This window comes from Hippopotamus amphibius, chromosome 14 (assembly GCF_030028045.1).
Source record: "Hippopotamus amphibius kiboko isolate mHipAmp2 chromosome 14, mHipAmp2.hap2, whole genome shotgun sequence".
NCBI lineage: Eukaryota > Metazoa > Chordata > Mammalia > Artiodactyla > Hippopotamidae > Hippopotamus > Hippopotamus amphibius.
Window position 1 is genome coordinate 33,969,723 of NC_080199.1, and position 17,160 is coordinate 33,986,882.

Genomic DNA, 17,160 nt, shown 5'->3' on the forward strand with positions numbered 1-17,160 from the left:
CCAAATGGAAGGTTCCTGAATGTATTATAAGCAGCATGACTACTCCAAAGATAACACACTAATATATTTTATTCACATGCCAGTTATTAGCTGTCTTACACTTGAGTGTTGTGTAAAATTAATTTTTTTACCTGACTCCTATCATCAGCCTTGATTCTTAGGAATTGCTAACATTTTGAAAATTATCCAGCATTTGTAATTATAAATTATATATTTCCAAACATATACTCCCACCTTATTGTCAGTCTGTCAAGGGTCTTAATCCAGCAGAGAATCTACAGAATGATAGTGCGGGATAGTTTTCATACACAAAATTCCGAATTTAAAGCTAGAAGAAATCTAGAGAGTCATCTGTAGTCACCTTATGGAAAATATTACTGAGGCAAAGTGGAAGACAGACACTTGCCCAGCATCACACAGGATGCTGGTAGGAAGCCAAAAAAGCTGACAGGTCTCAAGTAGGTTGCAAATACACTCCCAAACCTGCACGCTGAGAGAGGGCAAGGTAGAAGCATGAAGCACCTGAAACGCAACAACTCATCAACTTTGCACAGTGTCCATAAACTGTGGTCAACTAGCAACCAATGTATGCAGGGCTGAGTTTCAGAAAGAACGTGATCCTAAACAAATGCAATTTGTGGAAGAAATGGGCTAAGAGAGGGGATATGGGAAGTCTGAGGGTACTAAAAGAAAAACAAACAAAAAATTAAATAAACAGAATAAAAGCCTCCAGGAGGAACGGAAACAGAGGAACTAAAAGAACTAAAGGATATAAGGAACTAAAGATAGAAGGACGAGATCACTAGAAATACTTTTCTTAAGAACAAGACCCCAAATCTAATATTTATGATAATTCCAGATAAGAGAACCTGTTTATGCCCATCTTTTTACATTTCAGAAACAAATCTAGTTTTGAAGATAATTTATTACTTACCAAACCTGCTATTGGCGTGGACAGTCTATTGATCTTCTTAATGACACCAGGTTTAAGCTTATTAATCAAACTGAAAGTAAAGAAATAACATATGCAGTTACAAGAGTGCCAATATTAGTTTAGTGTTCCTTTTTTTTTAATTTATTTATTTATTATTTTTGGGGGGGTACTAGTCTTCTTTTTAACATTCTCAAAAATCATGCCACTCATCCAACCCCAACGTTCTCTTCAGGTCCAAGAGCCCAACAGAAAGCAAACAACTAAGAAAATAAGTCAAGAAACAGAGACCAGCACTGCCAACAATGGTGAACGGGCCTCTTGGAACATATAGACACACTTCCACATTCAAAGCCATGTCCTTAAAAATAGTTCCACATTTATTAAAGAAAGGTAATATTTGATTCTGTTTCAACAAAGAATCTCTTTCATTATAATTTAGTTCTCTTCAACCTAAGAATACTTTTTCTATTAATCATTTTTATTGATTTTTTTCTCAAGTTGATCCATGTTTTAAAAAGGTAGCTTCAAACCATATTTTTTTTGCCAGATTTAAAGGGTGCAGCGGAACTCAACCAAATAACCAACTAGTTTCCACTGGTAACTCATTCAAGTCTATGACTGCTTTGTTATCACTGTGGAACGACTGGGTAAAAATTTAAATGCACCAGAATTTCCCAAAATAGGCTAACAGTTACCTCAGAATCTAACACTGAACAAGTTTATGTTGTTATTACAGAGTCTGCAAAGATATCTGTAAGTCTCTAGACTCTAAAACACTTTTAGAACCCAGCTTTGACACCTGAAACTTAAAAGTACAATGTTTGGTTCTAAATCTAGACTATGGTGAATTCTATATTTTTGTTGCTGTGTACTGTTAACAGTGCCAAGCCATGCAGAAATTTAATACTATAATAATGCTTTTCTATAAAAGCTAGCCTGGTGAATTAATCATTAACCACTGCCAGAAAACTATCATTTGAAACAGCGATTTTCCTATTCAATAAACGCTTCCACAAAAAACAAAAAAAAACAAAAGCAAAAAACAATTCTTTATTCTGTAACCAAAAGGAAAGCAAATATAGGAGAAAGAATCAAACATTCTTAATTTACTGGTCTCCCCTCCACAATAGGCAACAGGAAAAAAAAAAAATCTGACACTTGTGGAATGTCACTCCAACATTCCAGAGCTTTATTTTTAGCACACTCAAGTGTATATATAAAGAAGACAAAAGTCTCAATCTAATAACCTTCAAAATGTTGTTCAACAGGATTCAAAATTAGAAAACAGTGGCTTATGAAGATTTAGTCTGGTGAACAAAAGATGTTTTTCTGTTTTCACAGTTTCTTCACACAAAGATCTTTAGACAACTTAACATAGATGACAGAACCACCCCTTGACTTTAAGCATTTCCTAGAACTGTTACTCTTTGACTCCTCATTTCTTATTTGTGCGCTGAAAACAATGTAGGAAGGAAGGCTTTCTCCCTTCATGGTCACAATATTTTTCTTTAATCCCTAGCTGAATAGCGGGAGGAGAATTGAGCAGGTGTATAAGAAATGACAGCTCCAATTTAATTCTTCTAGTTGTTCCCTATTAAGCAAGTATTTCTTGAATTCTATTACTGGTGGCTTCTTGCAATGTATAGCACTAATAACTGAAACAGTACTTAACAGAAACACAATTCTAGCATAGTGTCAACCAAGAAATTTACAGCAGTTGTTGACCACTCGTTTGACAGTGACTTTCCTACAGGAACTTGGGTCTTAAGATGGAATCTTTCTGTGATATAAAAAGTTAGACACCAATATGAGCTAGGCTACCTTATAAAATGTCAGGGAAGTCCCACATCAGTTTTTCTTATTAAAGGAACAGTGTCATAAATTCCTCCTCCACCCATTTGAGTCACTGGTGACTCTGGCCAGATCATTCAATTTACCTGTTTACTTCACTTACCATTTTTGTATTCCAGCCTTAGTAATATGGAGAGAATTTTTTTAACACAGTTTCCGGAATGGATGATAACAGCCTACTCTCAATTAAGTCAGCCGAAGGAAGCAAGAGATAGAGGTAAAGGAAACGGCACATGTACGTGATGTCTCCCAGTGATGAATGAACGCACTCCTCCCTCGGTAGAAAGCTTCAGAGCTATTACTTAGACGCAGCATACACCCAGTGGAGTGGCGTCCTCCATTCCTGAGCCTCCCCGTATGTGTACAAACATGAAAATAACCACAAGGAAAAACAACCCTGGAGAGCAGACAAACTACCCTCTAAAAAGTGGTGTCACGAGAGGAAAATGCCGTTTATTCTGTCCGTTGTTAAAGTGGTATCAGTTCTAAGCACTGGAATACGGAGAAAATGCTCATGTAGTTTTGGCAACTAGTGAACATCCAATCTGATTATGAATCAGGAGTAGTTATTTTCATATACAATTAAAGGAAGAACTTTCAGGATGTTTCTTCTGGGGAGAAAAACAGAGAAAAACATAAAATCTAAAATTCTGTGAAATTTAAGCCTATCATATGTCAAATAAAATACAAGTGCCACATGAGAGAGACACTACTTACTCTCTTCTACAAGTGGAACTTCTTTGCATAATAAGTGTTCTTCAATTACACAGGTGGAATTCCTAAAGGCAACACTGGCTTCAGGTCACTGGCTCTATTCAAGAACCATATAACTTGATAACCTTCCAGATACCTCTGTGCACAAGGAACTAGAGGCAGTCAAGGGACCACTCTACCTGCCTGCAACCCCTTGCCCCACCCCTCTGACCTATAGAGAATCACACCTCAACTTCCCCAAGCCTTCCCTCAGGCCATGGCATAAACATGGCCATGTGCTTTGCTAGCATAGCAGAGGCTTGCTCTTTTGGTAAGATGAAAACCAGAATACCTAGAGGTAAAACTAGGAAACACCGAGTCACATGCTACCCCCTATGACAGAGCACTCCCACAAGAAGGACGACACCCCTCTCCATCAGCTCTTTCCTCCAGCGTTATCTACTTCCTTTTCTCCTCCTCCTCAAAATGTACTGTCCCCTCCCTCCAAGGGAGTTGAGCTACACAACAGATACTAGGAAGTTGCCTCTGTTCAAAAACCTTGTCACCAGTGAATGTGACCTGCCTTTAAGCATAAGTCAGAGGCGACACTCCAAGGAAACGGCACACGGAGCTCAGTATGCCTTCTGGCTCAGTTATAAAAGGCTTTAATGAGAACTAGAATGTGATGCTCTGCCTCTTGGTCTCCAAAAACTAGTTCCAAATGCCAAATCTCATTTCCCCTTTATCAGAAAGCTATTCAGCAGAGGTCAAAAATCAAGAGACGTCTTTCAACTTCCTAGTTCCAAAGATTTTTCCAAATGTACTGAAACACGGACATCAAAGAGCATATCAATGCAATAAGAGTGAACTTTTTAACCTGTAAATATTTGGTTAGCCATTCACACACACATATTTCTAATATCTCTCAGTCAGCTACATTTTCTAAATATATATCCCTGCATTAGTCTAACTCTTCCTAAGCTAAATATTTGTTTAAAAGATATAATAAAGATGTTACACATTTCCTTACAAATGAAGGAGCAAGGCCTTGTTTTATCTGTTACTTGACACTTAATCATCTGCCTAGAAGCAGACTCTGCTCAATAAGCATATAGCAGCTAAAGACAGAGCACTGCGCTGCAATCGGCCACAGAGCAACCAGCCAGTGAAGGTGCTAAGTACACGGATGTTCTCTCCCTCCAAACACATCTCCTAGCACTGACCAAGGGACCTGCCATATCAAGTATCTTATAAAACCCACTTTTTTTTTAATAAATTTATTTATTTATTTACTTATTTATTCATTGGCTGCATTGGGTCTTCGTTGCTGTGTGTAGGCTTTCTCTAGTTGCGGTGAGCAGGGGCTACTCTTCGTTGTGGAGCGAGGGCTGCTCGTTGCAGCGGCTTCTCTTGTTGCAGAGCACGGGATCTAGGCACACAGGCTTCAGCAGTTGCGGCACATGGGCTCAACAGTTGTGGTACACGGGCTTAGTTGCTCCACAGCATGTGGGATCTTCCTGGAGCAGGGATCGAACCCGTGTCCCCTACATTGGCAGGTGGATTCTTAACCACTGCACCACGAGAGAAGTCCAAAACCCATTTATTTTTAATGAAGGAATTTTTCTGTGAATGATTCAAAACTTTTATCTTCTTTGTAGAAAAAACTTTAGAAAAACTTTACCTTTAGTTTCACTCAAATGCTATAAATGATTTTGTGCTTTTCCCCTTTGGTTATTTTTGCTGTTGCCAGCCAAGTCCATCCTCAGTGTTCTCTTCTAATTGTCAAATGCTGAAGAAGAGAGTAAGCTCTCTATCAGATATATTAATTTGGACTGCTTAAGTAAATTTCTTAGTAAGATTTTTAATTAATTACTTCCAGCTAAATTCATAAGTTGTAATATTTTGAAAATAAAAATCATCTTGAGTAGTGATTACACATCCATGGGTAAAGTAATAAGCATAGGTAATTTAAAATTTTTATGTTTAAAATCATTCAATACAAAATTTTATGATCACTAGTATTTTCAAAGACTGGTAGCAAAACTAATATGTTTAATTTCTAGTATTTGTGTGGCAGTAATTTTGAATACTGCTGAATTAGGACACAACACAAATAAATGGTTAACAATACATGCTAAGACGGGAAAGTATGTGGAACAGGAACAAGTCAGTACCAATGCTAATGATAATCTTCATTTCATGGTGACAGGACTTTCTTTTCAGCCTCACTGTTATGCCTAAAGCATCCTCAAGTGAGTCTAGCAAAGCCTGAGCGCTCTGACAGCAAAGTCCTCTTATTCTAGGCACCCTCAACAGTTACAGCGCTAATGGATCTCGCTGAGTAACAGGATGTCTCCCAATACCATGTCGATAGCCATAGGTGTCTAACAGAAGGACTCTGGTTTCCTGTCCTGGTTCTGCTCTTTTCTGTTAAGTAACATTACAAACCCTTCATATAAATCAGAGGATCTTCATAGTCGAAGTTAGGTTCTTTCCAACTTTTGCCACTATAAAAATGCTTGGATGCATATCTGTGTGTCTATCTTTCACCATGCTCCTTACCATTTCTTATATTCTGTTTCTAGAAATAAAATCGTCAGTGTCAAGCTCTTGGTATGTGACTGGAAAGGAATTTGGCAATATGAACCAATTTACTTTTGTACCAGCAGGCAGCATTCCTGTGCCTACCTCACGGCGTGATAGAACAGCCTGTCAGCTACCCACTGCGTGATCTCCCCAGTGCTGCAGCCTTTATAAGCACTGCTCTTAAGGGATGTAAAAAATTTTACCAATGTTTTATGTATCACATTTTAGATATTTCAGCTCTTTTTAGTATTTCCCACTATGAAGAGGCTTTATGCATATCTTTTCCCCTATTCTGTAGTCTTTTCTTAGAGTCCAAAACAAAAAGAATTCTTGGGAAAACTCATAATTTTTATGACAAATAAATATGTTTATATTGATAAATAAACTAGCATATAATTACTTAATAGACACTGCCAAATTGCTGTTCACGCTGTACCAGCTTATATTCAATTGGTCATTGTGAGACTATTATATACAATTTTGCCACAATATGGCCATCATTTTTTATCAGATTTTTAATTATTTACAAGTTTCAATTTTAAAATAGTATCTGATTTTAATGTAATTATTTCCTACTATTGAAGGTGGAGATTTTACTATTTATTTCGAACAGTATTTCTTCATTTGTGAAGTATTTGGTCACATCCTTTGCTCATTTGTCTACTGAGATTTTCAAGTACATATCTTACCAGCTTATCTGAACTCTAGATAGTATTTAAGTCATTTCTGCTTAAAATATTTTCCCCAGAATGTTATTTGCCAGTTATCTATTTCATAAGGATTCAAATCTATTTTTTCTATCTTTTCCTATTCCTTCAAAGCTTAGAATTTTAAACTGCCTCCAAAAATGTTTTAATTCTTTTCTATTTTATTTAATTATGCTATTTTTTAATTCTTCTATTTTATTTTATTTTGTCATCTTTTTATTATCTTAATCTAAGCTAAATCCTGGTATATGGTATATGGTTTTGGTTTGGGGTTTCTTTATTGAAGTATAATTGACCTACAACACTATGTCAGTTCCAGGTACGAAACACAGTGATTCAACACTTCTCTACATTACAAAACAATCACCGTGATAAATCCAGTTACCATCTGCCACCATATAAAGATACTACAATATTACTGACTATTTTCCCCATCCTGTACATTTCATCCCCATGACTCATTTATTTTATAACTGAAGTTTGTACCTCTGAACCTCGCTCATCTGTTTCACTTATTCCCCCTCCCCTCTGGCCACCACCTATTTGTTCTCTTCGACTCTGTTTCTGTTCTCTTCTAATTGTCCATTAGTTTTGGTTTTTAGATTCCATATTTAAGTGAATTACGGTATTTGTTTTTCTCCATCTGACATTTCACTTAGCGTGATACCCTCTAGGTCCACCTATGTTGTCACAAATGGCAATATTGCATTCTTTCTAAGGCTGAGTCATATTCCATTGTGCATACACACCGCTTCCTCTCTATCCATTCATCTACCGATGGATGTTTAGGCTGCTTCCATATCGTGGCTATTGTAAACAATGCTACAGTGAACTTAGTGGTGCATATATCTCTTTGAATTAGTGTTTTCATGTCCTTGGGGAAAACAACCAGAAGTAGAGTTGCTGGATTATATGGTAGTTCTTTTCTTAATTTTTTGAGGAATCATCATACTGTTTTCCATAGATAGCTGCATCAATTTACATCCCCACCAACAGTACATGAGGGTTCCCTTTCCCCACATACTTGCCAAGACTTATTTGTTGTCTTTTTGATAATAGCCATTCTGACAGATGTGAGCTGGTATCTCATTGAGGTTTTGATTTGCATTTCCCTGATGATTAGTGATGTTGAGCATCTTTTCATGTATCTGTTGGCCATCTGTATATCTTTTTTGGAAAAACGTCTATTCAGGTCCTTTGTCCATTTTATAATCAGGTTGTTTGGGTTTTTTTGATGTAGAGTTGGGTAAATGGTGAGTCTGTAAATTAATTCTTAGCCAATTATATACCCCAATTCTATTAATGGAGTGACTCAACTCTTCTCCATTCTCGCATATGTCCTTTCTCACAAGTTCCTATACATAAGAATGTATTTTGCTATTATATTAACATGTACACTTATAAAGCTAACCATAATTTTTTAATTACTATGCTTTCACAAGTTTGTCATTTGTTCTAATATTGGGAGTCTCACTCCACAGAAATTTTTAGTTTTAGAATTTCTCCTTTTCTCACTTGTTTATTCTTCCATATGAATATTAAAATACTATTTATTCTAAGAAAAGTCTGCCCAGATTTAACATGGGTATTGGCTTAAAATTATAAGTTTATTGACATCTATTATCCTATATGGAAATATAGATGATCATTTCATTTCTTAAGTCATACAGTTTACCATTACATTTTCAACATACAAAATAAAAGCCTCACACATTTCTCTAAACTAAACAGTAAAGTGTTCTAAACTTTTTCACTATTACTTTTATTCCTTAGATCTCATCTGACTTTCTGATGATGTAAAAATTCTAGAGATTAAGTCTCTCATATAAGGCAATTACCCTACTTTGATGTAATATCCATTATATATTTATCCAATATTCATTTCACTTTGTTAATACTTCTCATTGCAGCCACCAGAATTCCTATACTTTCACCATTTCCTGGCCAACACATGGTTTTCCATTTACCTACCTGAGAGCCTTCATTACCTCAAAAAATTACTTCAAAAATAACCTTTCTGATCAACTTTAATATAAATCGTTTATATTATATCATTTAGCACGTACATTGCTCCTATTTATTTTTAGTAGAGCATCATTCTCATGTTCTTCCTCAGAAATCCTAGCACTGAAATGTTGTGTGCCCTCCTCTTAGTAATTTATATGTAGGAAGAGAAAGCCCTATAGATGGTACACACAAGTTCATGAGACTGGACCAAAGCTTTCTACCTTCAAGTTTGAGGCCACAATATAAAAAAACTTCTGCAAAATTTCCAATGAGTCTGTATAATACAACTACCAATACAGAGGTGAATTTTTAAATTGATGTTTGCCAAGCTGACCTTCCACCTGAAAAACTACTTTTTAAAAAAAATGATGTTTTGCTATATGTGGATATAAAAGTATAGAAAAAATTGATTGTGAAGCTTAAAAAGACAGCATACAGATGGCAACCATAAAACACTGCCAGGAAGAGAAAGCAGTTTAAAAAATCTTAATTATCTTTATTAACATGAACACTTGTATCTCTGCGTACTACTGGATTATCAAATAATATAGAAACTTCAAAGTCTGTAGTGAAGAAAAATAATTCTTATTACTTAAATTTCAAATGGCTGGGGCTTTCCTGGTGGCACAGTGGTTAAGAATCCGCCTGCCAATGCAGGGGACACGGATTCGAGCCCTGGTCCGAGAAGATCCCACATGCTGCGGAGCAACTAAGCCTGTGCACCACAACTACTAAGCCCGTGCACCACAACTACTAAGCCTGCGCTCTAGAGCCCACGAGCCACAAATACTGAGCCCGAGTGCCACAACTACTGAAGCCCACACGCCTAGAGCCCGTGCTCTGCAACAAGAGAAGCCACTGCAGTGAGAAGCCTGGGCACCGCCACAAAGAGTAGCCCCCACTCACCACAACTAGAGAAAGCCCCCGCAGCAACAAAGACCCAATGTAACCAATAAAAAATAAACAAACAAACAAACAGATTTATTTTTAAAAAACTTCAAATGGCTGTAATATGGATCAGGATCAATAGCTAGTGTTGGTAAGCTGGAGAGCTGTATGAATGCAGCTGTCCTCAGGAAACTCAAAACCAGAAAGAGCTCTAAGAAAAAAGCCTTCATCCTTATAGAAGGACCTCTGAGCTTTACATGGAGCCCTGCACAGAGGTCCCAAGAACCCAATGATGTCACTGTCATTCAAGTGTGAAAGTCTCCAACTCTAACAAAGGACAGAGCGCCCTCGCAGAAATGAGAAGTGGTAGGTTCTCTATCTTGTCTGATGTCTTAAAACAATCACCTGAGTAACCCACAGTAAATTAATAGGAGTATTTTTTTTAATAATTTTTTTTCTTCATTTGAATGCATCTTTAACAAAATATTGTGGTCATTTCAGGAAGACAGCATAGTATTCACATCGCAGATATAAAGAGAAACAGGAGTTCTCAAACCAATAGGTGAATGTTTATTTGCTCCACTCCTTCCAAGCTGCAAGCCAAGGAAAGGAAGGCCCGGTGACAGTGTGAGAAGAGTTTCCTCAAAAATGTGAGCTGTGAGTTCAAAAAGGCATAAGCCTCTGCATGGCTGACTGGGGACAGAGCAAAGACCTGGCATTACTCCAGGGATGGGAAGTACAGACTCACTACCTGGAGACACACCCAATAAGATTACCTTCAAATACATCTTCTTACTTCATAGGGATAATAAAGAATGTTTTCATTTAAATATTTCCAAGATTGCTATCATAAGATGAGTAACTATGAAATCACTAACTCACATCACTAGCTGGATATGCCCCAACTAAATATATTTAGAGAAGAGAAATAATTCTGCAGAACCACAGAGCAGGAGAGGACTGCGGATATTTATGCAGTGGCGAATCTCACATTTTTTTAAATATATAGTAAGGGAGTCTTCAGGAACCCTAACAAGCACTGAAGACAGGAGACAGATAAATGAATACTATTAATAAAATTCATAGAAAATTATAACAAGGAGCTGAACTCACCTTATAGACTCCTGTCAATCCTTTTACTATTTAGAAAAAACTCAGACTAGATTTCGTTCACATGTCACTGTTTAATAAAGCTAAGAGAGATTACATATCTAAGGTATACAGTAAAATAATTACTACGACAGACTTTAAGCAGCGGCGTATTCTTTAGCCTTCAACTGATTGGATCCCACAGTCAATCAAACTAAATGATACTAAAATGATATACAGAACATCCTAACTTCAGATTAAAAGGCAATAAATGCACATAACCACCCTCATTATTCAGATGTGTATCCTGTCTGAAACCTCAGAGCAGAGTTTATACCCAATTTAAACTGTCTGAAATGTCAGTACAGTGCCAGTTGGGAAAAAGCTATAATGAGCTCATTTCTTCCAACTCCTGACTTTGATATTCCAGAATGCCAGTTCAAAAAAGATAAACTACCACTAAAGTATAAAAGGCTGCTGGAATTAGTAGATAAAATAATAAGAAAACTGTTTAATGATGATAATGAACTAGGATGCCTAGAGATTTTTGAAAGGCAAGAAGCAGACCCTATATTTCACGAGAATTGATCATTTTTCTGGAAGTGAACCAAACAGAAGTCAGCCTTTCCCTACAGAATATTTTAAAAATCTGAATTTATTTTTTAAATCATATTTCAGCTAAAACTTGAGATCTCAGATGGGTAAAATATTCTCAAAGACCGACATCTTACTATATTTACCGCTAATTTAAAAGTCAGGGTTTATAATACAAGGCTTCTGAACAGCAGGTTTTGCTTTCCTTTTAGACATAGTAACCACTCAGGAAGATGTGATCAAACAATGATGCTACAACAGTAGACCAACCAGCTAGGCTTTTCTTTAGTTATAAATTTATACAGAATATAGTTATCTGGGCTTTTTTTTCCAACACCACATATATTAGACTAAAATGCCTTCATTAATCAGTGGCTAAAAACAATGCAAGTCACCTTTAAGAGATTTTAATACAAACATCATGTGGAACTTTGGGTTCCCATCATACACTAACATTGCTGATTACTACAGCTTAATATTTACTCACACTACTTTTGGAAAACATTCATTTAAAGAATACGGGGTACTAAACAGACTGATTAGACTTACCTGGTAATGCACAAAACCCCAAAGGGGTGTTATTTCAATTAGGAAACAATCTAAGAATGAGCTTCTGGAAGTTGTGAATTTAAATGACTTTTTTTAAAAACCAATATATCTCTAAATATGACCATTAAGGTAGACCTTATATATTTAATTTAACTGCACTGCTTATGATCAAAACAGTTTTTTATCAACTCTAAACATCCTCACTGGTAACAATATACTCAGACTGGATATAGTTTTTGGAAATCACCTCAAGGCATTTAGGCTGCTGCATAAATTGCATTTTAAATAAAACACTATGTCACTCTCAAGTATGTTTAATGACCTAGCTATGAAGGCTATGTCCCCAAAAGGGGAGATCCCTAAAACTGTTTTGAGTAACAGTTCATCACTGGAACTATATAACCACAAAGTGACCTCTTCAAAAGATCATCTATTCGGGTTGTATGCTCTCATATGTCTGAAAACAACTCTATGCTCCGTAGGCCCACTGCCTGCATAAGCCCACCTAACTCCTAACCTGACTTACGGGGCTTACAGCTGACATCAAAGTTATCTTGCTGCAAACCTCTAAATAGTCTGTACTCATAGCTAAGGTTGTTTTCAGATCACATGTGTCTAACAGCCATTTTTTCCCTCCATCTTCTGAATGCATTAGAATATATAAATCACATAATTTGCAAACCAAGATAATTTCCTATCAGTGACCAATTAAGCTAGCCATATGATCTACTAATATTCGTTTAAACACTATTTGGCAACAACAACTCAATGTGGCATCAGAAAAGGACAAGAAACATCCCTTAAACTTTACTTGTGGTCCTTATTCATATGCCTGTCCTACCACACACTAGGTAGAATCACATGAAATGGACATTTCTATAGGTCATAGATGATGAATATCAACACTTCAAATGATTCAACTTAATAACACTGCTCTAAGACAAAGAAGTTTGAACACCTACCAACAGAGCTGATGAGATAAAGACTGCGATCTTCATGGCCATCTTCCTAGCAACAATTTGTATTTATACAAAGTTTGATAGTTTACAGGAGCCTCAATATATGTATTATGGAACTTTGCAACTTTGTGAATTAGGCAGATCAGATACTCTGATCTCAGCTTGACAGATGAGAAAGTAAGGCTCAGATGTTGTCACTTGCTCAAATGTCCAAAAGTATGAAGCAAGGAATCAGATGTAGGCCCTCTGATTCCTGATCTTTGCTGCAAACAACCTTCCTTTAAAAGGATAACCAAAATCACGTAAGTATGAGCACATACACTCCCAGTGCCTGCTTGTGGGCAGATTCCATAAATACTTACACGATAAGCACCTAGACTGGAATATTTAAGTGCTTTCAAAAATGCAGGTACATACTCAAGTACATTCTTACACTTTATTTGCTCACGTCTGCAACCTGCACCTTCGCCCAGGACTTCATCCTTCCATTCCACAGCCTGCCTGCCCCTCACCCCCAAAGGTCACCACCTGGCTAACTGTACTTTGCATCCACTGGGGAACAAAACATTACACTAAACAGACACCATTGGGCCCATACCATCAATCACAGCACAAGCCTATTTGACTTATGATAACCAAAGCCTCAGATGTGATTCTCAATAATAGCAATATTAATTGAATGAATGGCTGGCCCATGACTCAAACTGATCGTGGCAATGTAATGACTCCACTTAAAGGTTCAAAGAAAAATCGCTACAGTCTAAATTTGATCTATAATCATCGCTATTTACTGATGAAGGAAACAAGTTGTATATTAACTTCCAAACCAAGCAACTCCATACATGAGAATATTCACAGCAAGTGAGAGCTGGTGCTATGTGATAAGGCTTTCTCCTAAACCACCCACCCCTGCTGGCCCATCAAGCAATAATAGAATCTTTCTTGTTTACTAATTTAAAATAATATATATTACACCAATGCTATCTTTAGATACAGAGACAGATAACCCCTTCCTACTGTCTGGTACTGTGGGGGGTGTCAATTTACAGGGAATCAAATCTCACTTGTTACCAAGAAAACATATCTGTGACTATGGTGGCCATGGAGGGGGAGGATGAAGACACCTCATAACAGCACAACACACACCCGTGCACACATACACACACACCTTTCCTCTTGAATTATTTTATAAATGCTTTAAATACTTACTCACACAGCAGAACCCCATTCTCCAGAGCGGCTCGAAAATCCTTTGTTTCAAAATTCTTCTCTGTTACTGCCTGAAAGACAGATTTGGGTATTAATTTTCTCTTAATCAGGGATAATACACACATCAAATTCAGTATCAGATTAATTAATACGCATCTAATGTCATACTTGAAGAATGTGCCTATAACACCAAAAGTTGTTCCATATAGGAGATTCTGTGTGCGGTTCTACGTTACAAAGAGAGAGGTTAACCATTTTAGTATGAACAAATATAAACAGAAAAAACCACAATGAGTGTTTTCTATAATGTAACCATTTTACGGAGGATAAACGAAAGTTAGAAGCTTAATTTCCAACATATTTTCTATATTAAAAGAAAAACCTATGGGCAATCTATTCTAAGAGTAAATAAAACCAGATTAAGATATAAATTTGAAATACCAACTATATACGCACATGAGTAATTTCAATTCCACCCTTAAATTCCTCGTTTCATTACAAAGCTAAATAGCAGAGAGCGTGACTCTCCTTAAATGTATTCATGCAATGGCCCTGATTTCTGTAAAGAGCTATTTACTGCAATAGGGAGAAAACTATTAAAACCTGACACTGAGAGACAAAAGACAGAGAGGGAAGATGGTACCTACTTTAAGCAGACAATTCCCCACTTAAGGGTCTTACATATGAACAGGCCACCTATGGTTACCGCCACCAATGTTCTTAGTGAAACTGCTGAAAACATGTCTACCACTTCTGTCCTCCTCTATCTTCTGAGGGTGGAGTGTTTGGGAGGAAAGGTGTTCTATAGGGACAACGGAGTAGAGAAAATGGAGGTCATGTAGGGGAAAGCTGCTCCAAGAACATCGAGGGACTGGGTCCCCAGCCAGGGGCGTAGACAGGTGCACCATGACAGCTGGGACAGCAGCCACCCTCGAGACGGGTCCACCACCCCAAGCAGAGGCCTTGCTCTACCTGCCACTTTAGGGAGAAATATGATCTCAGAAACCTGATTGGGAAGTCACTAATCTTAAACCCTAGGTGAGCTGCAAAGCTCCTGCTGTCCTTACTCACCGCTGCAGGCTTTACAGTTCACCTAGAGTCCCTGTATGTCTTTTGCATCTTTTCCACAACACCCAACAGTGGCATGGCTACACATGATTATGGGTAACTGACAAAACAAGGGCTGTTTCTGGAATTAAAGTTAGTTTCTCATAAGCTGGTTCTATAAATAGGGACAGGAGCCTGTGCCAGGAGGTGACACATGCAAATGCAGGAAGAAGTAGCAGACCCTTTCCTACAAAGCACATTAATCTACAGAAAGGCTACATCGCTGCATGAATTAAACATTTGCTGAGTGTCTCCGTTACATGCACCTACCTGGATAGTGGGTGGAGATCTAAAAAAAAAAAAATGCAAGGAGCTCACAGCCACATAGTAAAACACAAAGTTTAAAAGTGCAGTAAAACATATCCAAATGGAATGGTATACTCCTCCAGGGATAACCTTGAGTGGCCCATGGATTATCCCAGGTAACCTGTCCAGCACAAACTCTTTTGGATTTTTCCCAAATAGATCCAAAACAAACTCAAGGTGAGCACTAATTCCAGCTAGTGAAAACATAGTAACATCTCATTTATCTGGAAACTCCTACCAAAGCTAAAAAGCATAAAAAAGTCCCAGGAACATCCAAAGCAGATGTCAACGTCCATTCTCTCCAGTCCCAGGAAAGCCCTTCAGAGCCACCAATGCTTAATTACCGCCCACTGAAACAACCTGGAGATTACGTTCCCAGAGCAAGGTAGATTAGAAGCAGCGAGTCAGAAGGAAGAAGGGTTGTGGCCCACGTGCAAAGCAGTGAGGAGTGACCGTCAACGGCAATGGACTGGCCAGTCGAGAGGCAGTGCAGCAAGGGACGAAATGGAAAGAGAAAGGGCGCAAGTCAGACAAAAGTATCCTCAAATCCCACTTGCATTATCTAGCAGCCGTGTGATCTAAAGCAAGTGGAATAGCCTCCACGAACCCCAGTCTGCTCACCTGAAACAGGGTATCACCTACTTATTGACTTATAATGGCCAGGATGCTGTGCAATCTAGTCCCTGAGGGTGGCTCACAGTGGTTTATGCTTCGCATCATTACATCCATCAACCTACAAGTAACACCCTGACAACACACGGCAATAATTAACCCTCAAAAGAATACCTCTGCACTGCACAGACAAAGCTGAGTTAGATTCAGAACACTAAGAAAGCAGAAATAATGGAATATATAGAGATATTCAGAAAACCCAACTATCCAGAAAGGTTCGTTTCTCCAAAAAGACTACAGAGAGGCAAAAATCATAGTATGCAGATTTCAGACCACCTCCCTCCATATGTCAAAATACAAATGTACTCTTGTACATATACACTTATCAAAATCTACATAATGATGATGTAAGACCAGACTCCATTTATACTGCATTTACAAAGACAGAATGTAGAAACTAAACAGATTCTTAAATAATAGTCTGTATTTTGAGGACATGGGAATGTGCCATGCTCTGTACACTACTGAAGGTAATATAAAATGATATCACCATTCTAGAAGGCAATTTGTGAAATGTGTCTGACATCTTAAATACACATACTCTTGGGCACACTATGTGTGGATCTAGGAATTTATACTAAGGCAACAGGACAAGAACTCAGAGACATCAGTAGAACTGCTTCACAGCATTACACATAATAGCACACCCTGAATGTTCGACTGTAAGAAATTGGACAAATTATAATATAACCGTAAAAACAGAAAACTGCATGAAATTTAAATTCATGTCAGAAAAGTAGATTTATCACTTGTAAAGAATACTTAATGTATTAATTATAAAGCAATTTGTGAAAAAGTACATGGAATATGATCCCAATTTCTATAACCCTATGCATTATATAAATATGCATGTACAAATATAAGTATGCATTATATAAATAAATATATTGATAGTAATTATTTCTAAGTGGTAGAAATTACAGCTAATTTTAGTATTTTTTCGCTTATGTAGCTTCTGTAGTAACCACAGGTGTTTCTTGTCCAATAGATATACAAATTAATTAATATT

At 37.3% G+C, this 17,160-nt stretch overlaps 1 protein-coding gene across 5 annotated transcripts in view; it reads right to left on the minus strand.

The window, feature by feature from the left end:
• Positions 1-17,160, minus strand: part of LMO7 (LIM domain 7) — a 193,826-nt gene that overhangs the window by 113,126 nt on the left and 63,540 nt on the right. For all 5 annotated transcript variants that reach the window (XM_057707242.1, XM_057707248.1, XM_057707240.1 and 2 more), the window contains 2 exons: positions 14,067-14,137; positions 935-1,004 (listed from right to left, as the gene is read on the minus strand). In XM_057707242.1, coding sequence (XP_057563225.1) covers positions 935-1,004; positions 14,067-14,137 — 141 coding nt within the window. The remainder of the gene's footprint in view (positions 1-934; positions 1,005-14,066; positions 14,138-17,160) is intronic.